This window comes from Megascapheus bottae, chromosome 18 (genome assembly GCF_031878675.1).
Source record: "Megascapheus bottae isolate mThoBot1 chromosome 18, mThoBot2.hap1, whole genome shotgun sequence".
In the NCBI taxonomy this organism is placed as follows: domain Eukaryota; kingdom Metazoa; phylum Chordata; class Mammalia; order Rodentia; family Geomyidae; genus Megascapheus; species Megascapheus bottae.
Window position 1 is genome coordinate 41,030,429 of NC_143526.1, and position 13,737 is coordinate 41,044,165.

The following is a 13,737-nucleotide window of genomic DNA, read 5'->3' on the forward strand; positions in this document are numbered from 1 at the left end:
CTTCATGTTTAATTATCAATAATTCAATGTCTTACAATTAAGTTTTTATAACTGTTTCGGCAAAAGGTTATATTTACCTAAATGTAACATCATGAACAACAGAAATTGCAAACCATCTATAGTGAGGAGAGTAAGACCAGATCATGGCTGGCTTGCAGCACACTGGATTACAATTTCCATTCACAGACTTGATTTTATTTTTTGCTGGTTCTGGGGTTTGACTTGGCTTGGGTGCTTGTTCTTGAGCTTTTCTGCTTAAAGCTAGACGCTTTCTCTACCACTTGAGCTACAGCTCCATTCTTGGCTTTGTAGAAGTGACAAACATGGGATGGCCAGACAACATTACGACTCGACTTCCGGGCTCATTTTTAGGTAAAGGAGCCACTTCACACACATGACTACCATCAGCTAAAGATAGAAAAAGGCTGCGGCTGAATATGGTAAAAATACTTTCAAACAACAAAACCATCTGAAATTGCTCTGGGAAGCGAAGCAACAGGGAGTGAGATGGAATACGGAAATATTTACAATGAAACCCTCCATGCACAACTAATGGTTGCTATTCAACAAGGGGATAAAAAAATGAGGGGGGAAAGCATCTGAGAGTGTTTCACGCTTGTCATTGCATAACTCACACAGTGGAAGCAGAAGGATTTTGACTGAGGTTAGCATGGGTGAGAAATGCAGTAAAAGACTTTTAGTTTTTAAAAAATAAATGTAATAAAACGGCCCTTTTAGCATTAATTGGTTTATTATCTGGAAGAAAAGGTCCATCTATCCACCTACCCAGAAGTGCATGCTGGGCAAAGGCTCTATCCACCATGGAGTCACATCCCTACCTAGCCTGATATCACACACACACACACACACCCATAAAACAGCCTTGACTTTCAGATCTTGAAGAAGCATAAGCACTCTGTTCCCAAAAAATGACCCCAAACCCTTGGGCCTGCACAGGACTGAGATCCATGGTCTACCTGGAAGTATTAAGTGAAATAGGACAGTATACATTAGACTTATTCTGTGATTAGCAGCTGAGATGCAGCAAGGCTTGTTGGGAAGAAGCTGTTTCTGGCTTCTCTCCAGGTGTAGACATAGCTTCTCCTTTGCACTACCCAAGCGCATGCGCATACAAGCTCTTACCCGACAGTCATGAACTTCAACACTCAAGGTTGAAAATGGCCTTAAATAAAGGGTACCAAGACATGTGAAAGGGTATCAATGTATGTGAATTAATGCACCTTCCATATGGCAAATATCATGTAACCCTTTTATTAATTACAATAAAAAATAAAATAAAAAAAAAGAAAAAAAGAAAATGGCCTTAAATGAAAAGCTCAGTCAAAACAGGGAAGTGTGATGCAGAGATGAAGAATTTGCACACATCTAGGGTAAGCCAGACACTCATCACAGCTAGAAAAGGATGGCCACAAGAACTAAGACACTGCCTCAGGTACAGTCACTATCGCGTGGATATTCTAACCAACCACTTTCCCAAAAGCAGATGTCTCCTTCACCATCTTCTCCTGGCTAATACTCTGCCAAGTTCTTCTTGAAGGTTGCCTGGGAAAGGGAGGAATTACGACGTTAGTTTCTTTTCTTTGGAAGATGGTAGTGGAGGAAGCCTACCTAGCTTCTGCTCAACTACCTCTAGGCTGCTTATCCCAAATAGATTGTTGCACTATTTCCAGCCTTTTTCTATACATGTGGTATCAAGGAATCAAACCCAGGTCTTCGTGCATGCTAGGCAAGCACTCTTACCACTAGGCCAAACTCCAGGCCCTTAGACCTCTGCTTTCTGAGTAGCTAGGATTACAGGCATGAACCAACTGGCACCTTGCTCTAAATACTCTTAAAAACCACTGAACTCTACACTTTGCTTGGCATTTGAACTATATGGCAATAAAAGTTACCAAAAACAGACGGGCGAGGAGGTGGCTCACTTCTATAATCCTAGCTATTCAGAAGGCTGAGATCTGAGGATGGCTGTTCAAAGCCAGCAGAGGCACTAAAGACCCTGAGACTCTTATCTCCAATTAATCACCAGAAAACTGAAAGTAGCACTGTGGCTCAAGTGGTAGGGCAGTAGCATTGAGCTGAAGAGCTCACAGACAGCCTCAGGCCCAGAGTTCAAGCCCCAAGACAGACCAAAAAAAAGTTACCCAAAGCAAGCAACACACACATATGTGTGGGCTGTGTGTATGAATGAACCAAAGAACTATAACTCCTGTTGTAGGAGAGGAATCACTACTAATGTGTTTTCTTAAAAAAAAAAAAAACCAACAACAAACAAACAAACAAACAAAACTACCCCCCCCATATAGTGAAGCTACAATAGCGAACTGTGATATAGTGAGGGATGATTTTATAATAATTTACAACTATCACTGTCTGTCTGTCTGTCTGTCTGTCTGTCTGTCTGTCTATCTATCTATCTATTTTTGCCAGTCCTGGGCCCTGTCCTAGGACTTTCTCAAGGCTAGAGCTCTACCACTTGAGCCTCAGCACCACTTCCGGCTTTTTTCTATGTATGTGGTACCGAGGAATTGAACCTGGGTCTTCGTGCATGCCAGGCAAGCACTCTACCACTAGGCCAAAACTCCTGGCCCTCTAATTTTATTTTTTACGTTTTAAATTTTAAATTTCAATACTAGGGACTGAATCAAGAACCTTGAGCACAGCTTTCTATATGCTCAGTCCCGTGTTTCCTTAAAAAAAAAAAAAAAAAGCAATTTAGACGGCTCATGCCTATAATCCTTGTTACTCAGGAGGCTAAGATGTACAGATTGTGTTTTGATGCTAGCCAAGACAAGAAAGTCCATGAGACTCTTATCTCCAACAAACTACTCAAAAAAGCCAGAAGTGGTACAGAAAAGCTCAGGAACACAGAGCTCAGATAAAAAGCAATGTATACATTTTAATTGTGCAAGAAAACTGATACAGGCTGGCGTGGTGACTCCTGCCTGTAATCCTAGCTACTCAGGAGGCTGAGATCTAAGGATCATGGTCCAAAGCCAGCCTAGACAGGAAAGTCACCAGAGACTCTTATCTCCAACACGAAGTGGGGCTGAGGCTCAAGAGGTGGGGTGATAGCCTTGAGCTGAAGAGCTCAAGGACAGCACCCAGGCCCAGAGTTCAAGCCCCATGACCCCTCGCCACCCCCCAAAGAAAACCAAGATAGTTTGAAAACTGTAAACTGTGCTTACTCTCAGGCAGAACTAAGACAATTTTAAGTTAAGCATAAAGAAAAAAAAAGACAAAACTAAACAAGACAACAACAAACCAAAACAACAACAACAAAAAACCCCAAGAGGGCCAGGAGTGTAGCCTAGTGGTAAAGTGCTCATCTAGAATGTATGAACATCTGGGTTCAATTCCTTGCTACGACATGCATAGAAAAAGCTAGAAGTGGTACTATGATTCAAGTGGTAAAGTGTTAACCTTGAGAAAGCCCAAGGACAGTGCTTAAGTTCTGAGTTCAAGCCCCAGGAATGGCAAAACAAAAAAACCCAATCTCCCCAACCAACCAAAAGACCCTGAGACCCCCATTTCCAAAAATTGCAAGCTAAATGTTGGGCTGGAAACACAGCTCAAGTACAGTAACAACATCTTGAATACATTGAGCAAAGTAAAAAACAAACCAGTGAAATCACAAACCTTGGAGACAGCATGCCAAGCGAAACAAGCCAGTCACACAAGGACAAATAATGTAAGATCAGGCTCATAAAGGACAGTAGTCCAATTCACAGAGCAGAATGGCTGCTGTCAGGGAAAGGAGGGTTACAGCTCAATGGATACAAAATTTCAATTTTGTAAGAAAAAGTTTTTCAAGTGGATATGGCAGAAAGGACTACTCAGTGTATCTTTTTTTTTTTTGCCAGTCCTGGCGCTTAAACTCAGAGTGGGCATCATCCTTGGGACACTTTTTGCTCAAGGCTAGCACTCTGCCACTTGACCCACATAGCGCCACTTCTGGCCTTTTCTGTGTATGTGGTTCTGGGTAATCAAACCCAGGGCTTCATGCATGGTTTGTTAGCACACTACCACTAGGCTGTGCTCCAGGACCATGTTCAATGTATCTTATCATTATTAGCAATACATCTTCGAAAAAATGTAACTTCTGGAGAAAGTAATTCAATAGCAACTACTATGAAAGTAGGTATATGGTATGCTTGGAATTTTAAGGATAGTCTGTGTTCAAAGTCAGGGGTACTTATCATTGAGGGCCTTTGCCAAAATGTTTACTATGCTTCTGCTAGGATTTCCTGCAACAGGACAGAACCTTTAGAGCAAGTCTCTGCATAAGAAGACCACCACAATTTTCCAGACTATTTTGGGCACTGTGGTAGCACATTAGTGGAAGTTGAGTGACCACCAAACTTTAAGTACCTAAAAAACCTCCTAGTTTGCCTCATCAGATTAATACAGTTGGAGTCACTTCAATGGGAAGTTTTTTCTGTTTTGTTAGTGAGCATGTGTTACTACAGAAACATCTTTTTTTTTTTTTTGCCAGTCCTGGGCTTGAGCTCAGGGCCTGAGCACTGTCCTTGGATTTTCTCAAGGCTAGAGCTCTACCACTTGAGCCTCAGCACCACTTCTGGATTTTTTCTATGTATGTGGTACCGAGGAATTGAACCGGGTCTTCATGTATGCTAGGCAAGCACTTTAACCACTAGGCCAAACTCCCGGCCCCTACAGAAACATCTTCAAGAGTAGAACTAAAGCCAGGTGTGGTGGCTCTCAGTGGCTCACACTTGTAATCCTAGCTACTCAGGAGGCTGAGATCTCAGGATTGTTGTTCAGAGCCAGCCTAGGCACTGAAGAACTTGAGACTCTTATCGCCAATTAATCACTCAAAAAAGGGAAGTGGGGCTGTGGTTCAGGGGCAGGACAATAGCCTTGAGCTGAAGAGCTTAGGGACAGGACTCAGGCCCACAGTTCAAGCCCCATGACCCACCAAAAAAAAAAAAAAAAAAAAGTGATCTCACATTTATATAGATGATCTGAAGCCATACCCATACAGCTGATTTGGCAGTACATGGTTGATATTACAACCACAATGCATCACTACCAACAAACCCTTACAACATACTGTTGGACAGGATGCTACCTCACCACTCAAGACAAAGGCCTTTAGAAGTACTGTTTCATTTTCTCCCCCTGTTGCATTTCTGGCATCTTTGTTGACGGCTGGGACAAAGCTCACACTCAGTGCAGACTGAATGAGTCGTAGCCTTGAAGACAGTTAAAGACAGGATGCTCTGTAGGTATTTATGTTATGCAGTGTATGTTGAATGTGCCACAAACATCTCTAGAAAGAGTTCATGCCCAGCAGAGGGTAGCAGTAGTAGAGAGCAGAGAAGTAGCAGTGCCCAAGGCAGGAGCACAAAGACCTCTAAATACTACCTACTGCATGAAGCAGGAAGGCTGCTTTGTCAAGACTCTAGCTAGTGGTGAGTGTCAAGGCTAAGGAGGGGCTTGAGGACAAATAAGATGGATGGATCCTTGAATGTGAAGTTACTAGGCACCTGAGAGTATACTGCAGGTATTGCAGTCGAAAAATGGGAGATAGGTTATCTTTTATCTTATGCTAGGGACTGAACCTAGGGATGCTAGGCAAGTATAGTTCCAAGAAGTTATTTTAATGACATTTTAAGAGGAATAATCTAGTGTATATCCAGGAAGTCCCTCCCATTAAGATACACCCGGATGCCTGGCACTGATGGATCACATCTGCAATCCTTGTGACTCAAGAGGCTGAGATCTGAGTATTGAGGTTTGAAGCCAGCCAGGGCAGAAAAATTTCAGTGAGACTCATCTTCAATTACTCCCTCAAAAAACCAGAAGTGGTGGGGGAGGGGAAGGGGAACCAAAACATGAGAAGGGCTATCAAAGTTTGAGAAGTAATGCACCCATCACCTCTATACATTATTCTGACAATAAAAAAACAAACAAAAAACACCCCAGACGTGGTGCTGCGATTCAAAGTGGAAGAGCACTAGCCTTGAGCAAAAAAGCTCAGAAACTGCACCTAGGCCTTGAAAGCCCCAGGACAGGTAGGCATGCACGCTCATGCTCATGTGCGCACACAACCACCCAGAGAAGTCAACTGAATAGACTGGATGCTAGACCTTAGTCAACATCAGAACAACGTGTGGGAATTTAAGTCCATTCCAGATGTACTCAATCTGAAAGGACTGTAAAACCACCATTCACTTTGGAACGAAGGAGCAAAATATTGAGGTCACAGCCAAAAGAAGAGATGGGAAGATGCAGGGCTTAGAGGTTAAAAAATACTTGTCTTTCAAATGCAAGGCCTGGTTCAAATATCTGCATCATTGGTACGAAAACCAAAACAAGGAGTGGGCGAGGTGGCTCACACCTGTCATCCTAGCTACTCAGGAGGCTGAGATCTGAGGATGGTGATTTAAAGGGAGCTCAAGTACTAAAGTCCTTGAGACTTTTAGCCTTGAGCTGAAGAGCTCAGGGACAACAGGCAGGCCTAGAGTTCATGACCCAAAAAAAAGAAAAGGAACTACACTGACTGAGACTCTGTGGTAGGTCTTTAAGCCCTTGCCTCACACATTTGTGACCTAAAACTGTTATGTAACTTCTAAAGGCTTTTTTCCTTATGGCATAACCAGAACCAGAATGGTAAGATAAACACGACGATGAAATCTAGAGCTTAAATTGATGATCAGACTCTCAAATAACCACTGTAAGTTCACATTAGGATATAACTTTGTAAAAAAGCTTAGACTATTATTTATTTTTTTGTGGGTCATGGGGCTTGAGCTCTGGGCCCCCAAAACTGTGGGTCATTCCTTTGCTGCACTCAGGGCTTTACTATGTAGCCCTAGTTACATAGTCTGGTTTCCAACTCATGATCCTCCTGTCTTGGTCTCTCAAGTGTTCCTGGCTGGCTTACTCCTTTTAGATTAAGTTAGGAGTAGTTTCTTTAACCAGACACTAGGCTGCCCCTTAAAGAATTCAGACGTCAGATATGAATCCTAACTGTGTACATCAGATTTTTTAGCACACCAACTTTACCCAGTTTTCAGGTTGCCCTTCTGAGCAAGTGTAAATGTAATTGTGCATACAATTGAGTGTAATGGTGCACGCCTGCAATCCCAGCACTGAGGAGGCAGAGGCAGATGATGATTCTGGAGAGACAAAGTGAAAGTTGAGTAAACAGAGAGCTGACCTTCTAACCTTTCATCAGTGTAAAAGTCCATGCAAAAATTATTTTTTGAAGAGGGAGAAAGATACCTTGTCACTTAAAAACAAAGCTAAGAAGACGATAATTTATAATGTTAGCTATCTGCTGCCTATGTAAGAGTGCCACATGAGCCAGGTGCCGGTGGCTCACACCTGTAATCCTAGCTACTCAGGAGGCTGAGATCTGAGGATATGGTTCAAAGCCAGCCTAGGCACAAAGTCCCTGAGACTCTTATCTACAATTAATCTCTAGAAAAGGGAAAGTGGGGCTGTGTCTCCAGGGGAAGGGTGGTAGCCTGGAGCTGAAGAGCTCAGGGACAGTGCTCAGTCCCTGAATTCAAGCCCCATGTTCCCTCCCCCATACACACACATACACATACACATACACACACACACACACACCCATGAAGTCCACAAGACACTCATCTCCAATTAATCACCAGAAAACCAGAAGTGACCTAGTGAGGTAGGAGTAGGGTGGTAGTCTTTTTTCTTTTTTTCCCCATTCGGTTGCATGGCTTGAATTCTGGGCCTGGCACTATCCCTGAACTCTTCAGCTCAAGGATAAAGTGTTGTAGCCTTGAGCTGAAGAGCTCAGGGACAACACCCAGGCCCAGAATTCAAGCCCCATGACCCATGCCCGTCCCCATCTCTCCATTCCACAGGCTTATAGCCAATTTTGCTTGTCAGGTGAAAAAAAGCCAGACTGGGCACTAAAAAGTCTGCGAGACTCTTATCTCCAATTAATCACCAGAAAACTGGAAGTGGCGCTGTGCCTCAAGGTGTAGGGCAGCTGAAGGGCCCAGGGATAACACCCAGGCCCAGAGTTCAAGTCGTAGGACCAACAGAAAAAAAAAAAAAAAGAGAAATAACTTTTCCACAATTATGAGAAATATATATATTAACATTCTTGAACAATATATTTATCCTAACCATGCTCAATATTTTTTTTGTGTGGGTCATGGGGCTTGAACTCTGGGTCTGGTTACTGTCCCTGAGCTCTTCAGCTCAAGGTTACTTCCCTACTCCTTGAGGCACAGCACCACTTCCCTTTTTTTAGTAACTGGAGATAAGAGTCTCACATTCTTTATTGCTTGGGCTGGCTTTGAACCTGACCCTTAGATCTCAGCCTTCAGAGCAATTAGGAGTGACCAGCTTCTTTAACTGTAGACCACATCTGAGAACCACAGGGACAGTATTCATTGTAGCCCTCATTAGCGAAACACCTCACAGGAGTACTCTAAGTTCTCAAGCACTCGCCCAGGAACTAGCCCAGATATACTCACTTCAGCACTCTGTGCAGTGGTACCCCGCTTTTCCTTCTTATCTATCAAGAACAGTACTGAGAAAAGTGAGAGTGCTTATAAATAATGGAAACTATAACTGGCTAATGCCATGAACATTATTTCACAATACTTTAAAACCAGAAATAGGGCTTGGGACTTTTTCACTTATGATGTAACAAACTTACTGCTAACAATCAATTACAGATCTATATACTGTTATTAAATGTCGGAATGTGTAGTGACTTATTTTTATCTGTTTAGAGTACCTTTCCCTTTGTTAAATCTATTCGAAACCTTCTGCACCCCACTATTTTCCCCTTATTTCCCAGACCGTTATTTCTGGAACATTGTGAGATTCTTGACAAGTTCCAGGATTTCTCTAGCAGCTGTCTTGGAGCTAAGGCTGAGTGAGATCAGTAAACCCAGAAAACCAGGCAGAGTACAGTGAATGCATACACAGAGACAGGAAAGCCTGTAACAAAAACAGTAAAAACCTTACACTCTTCACAGTAAAAAATAAAACATGCTTCTCCAATTAAAATGGTCACTTTACATAATTGGTAGTCTATGTTTTACCTGTTACTTCCTGTCTCAATCCCCCTACACCGTCAAGTTGGCATAGATACCTCAATGAGAAGCCAGGATAATTTGTGAAAAGAGGCCTCTCCCAGTGAAGCAGAGCAGATTCTCACTAAACTGGCAGACAGTAAACGCAGGTCATGACGGAAGGCGGGTTTTAAGGAGTTGTAACACACTAAGAAAGGGAGCACAATCTTCCTCCTCTCCTAAGAAACAGAAAGGGCATATACTCCAGTGACCACACAGGCTCAGAAAACACAGACGGCTTATTTCATAAAGTGTTTCAACAGCCAAATGCAAGATGCCAATTTGTAAGAAGCCTTTACATTGAAGTAATTAGATAATTAGCACAGGACGTTCTCCTTTTACCAGTTTCAAACTAAGTTTCCAAACTAAGAATGTAACAGAGGCCTGACAGTGGTGATTGTCAGTAAAACTCTGCATCAGCACCAGGAATAACACCATAAGGTCATACACAGCCAGGGGAGGAACACGTCCTAATTCACGTGGCACTAGTAACATGTGAAGAGCTTTCACTTCCATAGTAAACACACTGTTCACAGAAGGGAACATGTTTCTAGCACACAGGTCCTCACAGGAAAGCAAACCATGGTTAAACTCTCACTGAAAAGGGGCTATTTCTGATAGAAGTCTGGGTTAGCAAGCATCCCACTGCACAAAAGCTTTGTGCATACATACACACACATAGAAAATGGATTCAATCTGTCAGGGTCGACTACAATTGGTGCTGGATTTTGTTACACATTAATTCTCAAAAGGAAAAAAAACACACTTAAATCTTAAGTTGTTCTTTTATTTCTTCTCTCTACAAATTAGTTCCTAATTTCTCCTTTATAACATTTTTCTTTTTAAATGGTTTGGGGGTTGGGGAGGAGTCGCTCATGGGGCTAGAACTCTGGGCCCGGGCGCTGTCCCCGAACTCTTCAGCTCAAGGCTAGTAACTCTACCACTTTGGGCCACAGTGCCACTTCGGGTTTCCCAGTGATTAATTGGAGATAAGAGTCTCATGGATGTTGGTGCCCGGGCTGGCTTTGAACCTAGAACTTCAGATCTCAGCCTCCTGAGTAGTTACGATTACAGGTGGGAGACACCACACCCAGCTGAAGGGCACAATTTCATGTGTGGTATACCTTATGTACTCAGGCTTTCTCACTTGTCTGATGTATGCTCAATACTGTCAAGTTTTATTTCAATATAAATAGCATTAAAACTTTTCCTATACTCTGATTAAAGGAGGAAAAACAAATTTAAGGAGGGCAAATTCACAGTACTTTCAAAATCAAAGATTTCCAGAATTAGCAGGTCTAATAACCATTAGAAAGTCACAACCCAAGTGCTCCTATATCCTCCTACACAGGAACCGTAAGACTTGGTTAGTTTCAATACAGCGTAGCTTCTACTATAGCTGTCTTAGGGAATTTTTCAAGCAAGGTTAAGATAAAACAACTTTGACTTAAAAGTTTCATTGAACACAGCCCATTTATCCCCTCTCTAGTTAATTGAATCGAACTGTTTATTGTACAATGAACACTTAGTTGACATATGGTAAATTCTAGCCCTCATACCCAATTTGTGCTCCTCTCCTTTTAGTATCAAAACCAGCAAACCTTTAAAACAACAAAATACATGCTTCCACAGTGCATACAACAAGCTTTCCTTTAACAGGAAAATGGCTACTGCCAGGACAAAAATTACTCAACACTTCACCTCATTAATAAGACCAAATGAAAGCACCTTCACAAATCTCATACAAATGTATACTCAAATGAACTGTCTTTGAACAACTGCTTTTAACAACTTGTAACAACTGAACTTGTAACTTTATCAGTTTAATAAATACTAAACAGCAGTCTCAAATTAAAACAATGCCATTTATACTTATGTATTGTTATCACTTAAAAAAATAGCCACACCAACTTTTGCCTCATTTTCATTCATAAAAATGCTACTAGGTAGCAACTGTCAGCAGCAAATTCATCTTCAAGCATCAACTGTTTAACTGTGTATCAAATACATTCTTTGGTTTCTTATCAACTTGACATATGTAAGATACTTGCAACAGCATCCTAAAAGTATCCTTAAATATCAACCCCCACTGTCAATCGTGGGCAGCAAGAACAAGAGCAGAAAAAGGCAAACATGTCCTCATCAGATCTTTATTGCAAGGTGCTGTGAATCAAATCCTGGGTGTTGTGCATGTGTAAAGAGCTCCATACCACCACCAAGTCACCACCCCCAACTCCCATCAGTCTCATCAGATCTTTAAGGCCTTTAGGACTTTAACTCTTGAGATTGAGACTAAAGCTCGAGATACAAAAGGACAGAGAATACAAATGGCAATTCTATCAAAAACTTTAAATTTTCTCTTAAACAAACCTAATTCATTTTTTTTCCCCCTGTAAAGTGTTCAGAACCAGCTCTAACCAGTTCCTTTAAGGAATGTGGCTGGGCTTTGGAAGGAGGAGGAAGTCTCTGCCTTCCCTACTGCTGCAGTTCCCAACCTCCAAAATGGATATACCCACCGGTGTGAATTGACAATGTAGTCCAAAGAGCAAGGCAGGAAACGTAGTCCAGATCCTCAAAATGGCAGTACAGGGCATAACCACTAGGCCACCTATCAGTTCAGTACCAAAAGTACAACCCTGTGTATCATGGTGCAAAAGCTGGGGCCTAGGTTTCGCATTGTGCATCTCACACCTATGGAAATAACAAGAGGAGTAAAACCTATAGAAATCAGCACACCCTAAGAAAGTGGGTGCTCATAGAAGACTGGTGTCAACACTTGCAAAGGTGGTTGGCTACCGACATATCACATGACAACTACAAGACCAAACTTGGGAGGAAACAAAAATTTTTACCAACAACTGTTGATTCATCAATGAAGAATTCAACAAGGGCTTGAAGTTTACCAACAAAGCTTTGCAAATCATGACACCCATCTCTCATGCTTATGAAAATTACCACCCCACAAAAGTCTAACACCCTTCAATAATGACTTAACCTTTCAAAGAGTTGGAAAGATTTGAACTAATAAGCAATGCCCCAAACCTGTTACTCTTCAGATTTTAAACTCTTTACTACCTGACCTTGGAGAGACATGTTAACACACTCAAAGATTAAAGTGAAAGAATTCCAGAGAAAGGGAGCCTCTGACCCAAGGATGTGCCAAGGCGAGTCTCCAGGAACAAATGTGGCGTCTCTGAGGGTCAATGGTTTTGTAAGAGTAAAAAAGAGAAAACTTTCAAAAGTGCAGAATGGATTTCTTAGAAGAAATAAAATCACTGCTCTTGACTCAATCCTTCGCCATGTTGCTGTCAGCTCACCAACTAGGAGTGCAAGTGTATGTGTGTGTGTGTGTGTCTGTCTGGCTGGGCCCATTTTCCCATGGTCTGTAGAAGGCGCTGTGAAGCACATCCTGTTCTAGCTCAGGGGCCCTTCCCCCCACTGCAGGCTTACCCAGTGCAAAGAATGCGCCCCCTACTGACTCCAACGGTCATTGCCTTTAGCCGACTTGGCTGCAGTGCATTTTGGGTGGGGGCTGGTATTTTCTTCATGGCCATAAACCAGAAGCAACAATGCAGGTTTATAAAGAAACTATCAAGCTATCTAAGATATCTCTCTATAAATATATATTCTTCTTACATTCTAGAGGATCAAGATGGGCACAAGCAGCTTCAGGAATGGAAATTGGGTGTGCAGGGAGGGCCAGCACTAAAATGGCTAACACAGGAAACAGTCTGGGTTCTTTTTCCCTCCTAAGCCTTTGTCTGTGAAATGGGGTTATGGCAAGAACAGTGCAGAGGAGCTGGTGAATGCTGGAGCACTGAGACTCAGTGTGGGGTGTGTGTGGCTAAAAAGGATATTAGACTTCAGTTCAGAGCTGGGTCTTGGACAGAAGAGGAAGAGAAGCGATCGCGCCTTTTCCAGCAGTCAGGCATCCAGGTTGGGGGGGAGGGGAAAGCAGGCAGACAGCCCAGAGGAAAGAAGAGGTTGAGTAAGAGGCTGTTCAGAGAACTACTCATTCATTGCACCTAAAAAACTCGTCATTTTGCAGTTTTTGAGATTTCTGTGGTCTTACTGCAAAGTTGGGGGTTCAGGAAGCTCCTAAGAGAGACCGTGCTGCCCAGGTTGCTGAGGACTGAGGGGAGAGTAAGGTGGAGGGGGGGGTCGTCTCTGGCTGGGGTGGGAAGGAAGCTGGAACGCGGGGAAAGACAGGGCTGCACCGGGAGGCAAAGACCTCCACTCGGTGCCATGCCTGCTCCCCGCCCCCTCCCCCGTCCCCTTCCCGGCGCAGGGTGGGGTGTGCGCGGGGAGCAGGTTCTGGGGTAGGGGAGGGCAGGGACCGTCCCGGGGACGGGAGAAGCGGGGTCCCGGCTGGGGCGGGGCGGCCGGCGGGCTGAGCGGGGGTCGGGCTGCAGGAGGTGGTGCCTGGGCCCCGGAGCAGAGCGGGGCAGCGGTGCGGCGGGCGCGGGGCGGGCGCGTGCGGACGGCGGGGCGCACAAAGCGTCCGCGGGCGGCGGGCGGCGGGCGCGGGCAGGGCCGGGCCGCGCGGCCGACTTACCTCGACTCGGCCTCGAGGCGCGCGCGGGGCCGGCGTGCTCGGGGGCCGGGCGGCGGGCGGATGGCGGCGGCG

The 13,737-nt window shown here is 43.8% G+C and overlaps 1 protein-coding gene across 6 annotated transcripts in view; it reads right to left on the reverse strand.

Annotated features, from left to right (window-relative positions):
* The window catches only part of Adnp (activity dependent neuroprotector homeobox), a 30,326-nt gene extending 16,589 nt beyond the window's left edge, over nucleotides 1–13,737 (reverse strand). Inside the window, exons 1-2 of one of the 6 annotated variants that reach the window (XM_090352528.1) lie at nucleotides 11,627–11,972; nucleotides 1,412–1,444 (exon numbers count right to left, since the gene is read on the reverse strand). In XM_090352528.1, the coding sequence (XP_090208654.1) occupies nucleotides 1,412–1,444; nucleotides 11,627–11,794 (201 nt within the window). In that variant the 5' untranslated portion in view covers nucleotides 11,795–11,972. Of the gene's footprint in view, nucleotides 1–1,411; nucleotides 1,445–1,487; nucleotides 1,527–7,050; nucleotides 7,140–9,130; nucleotides 9,221–11,626; nucleotides 11,973–13,665 lie in introns of those variants that run through there. The other 5 variants (XM_090352524.1, XM_090352521.1, XM_090352522.1 and 2 more) reach the window with 5 other exon arrangements.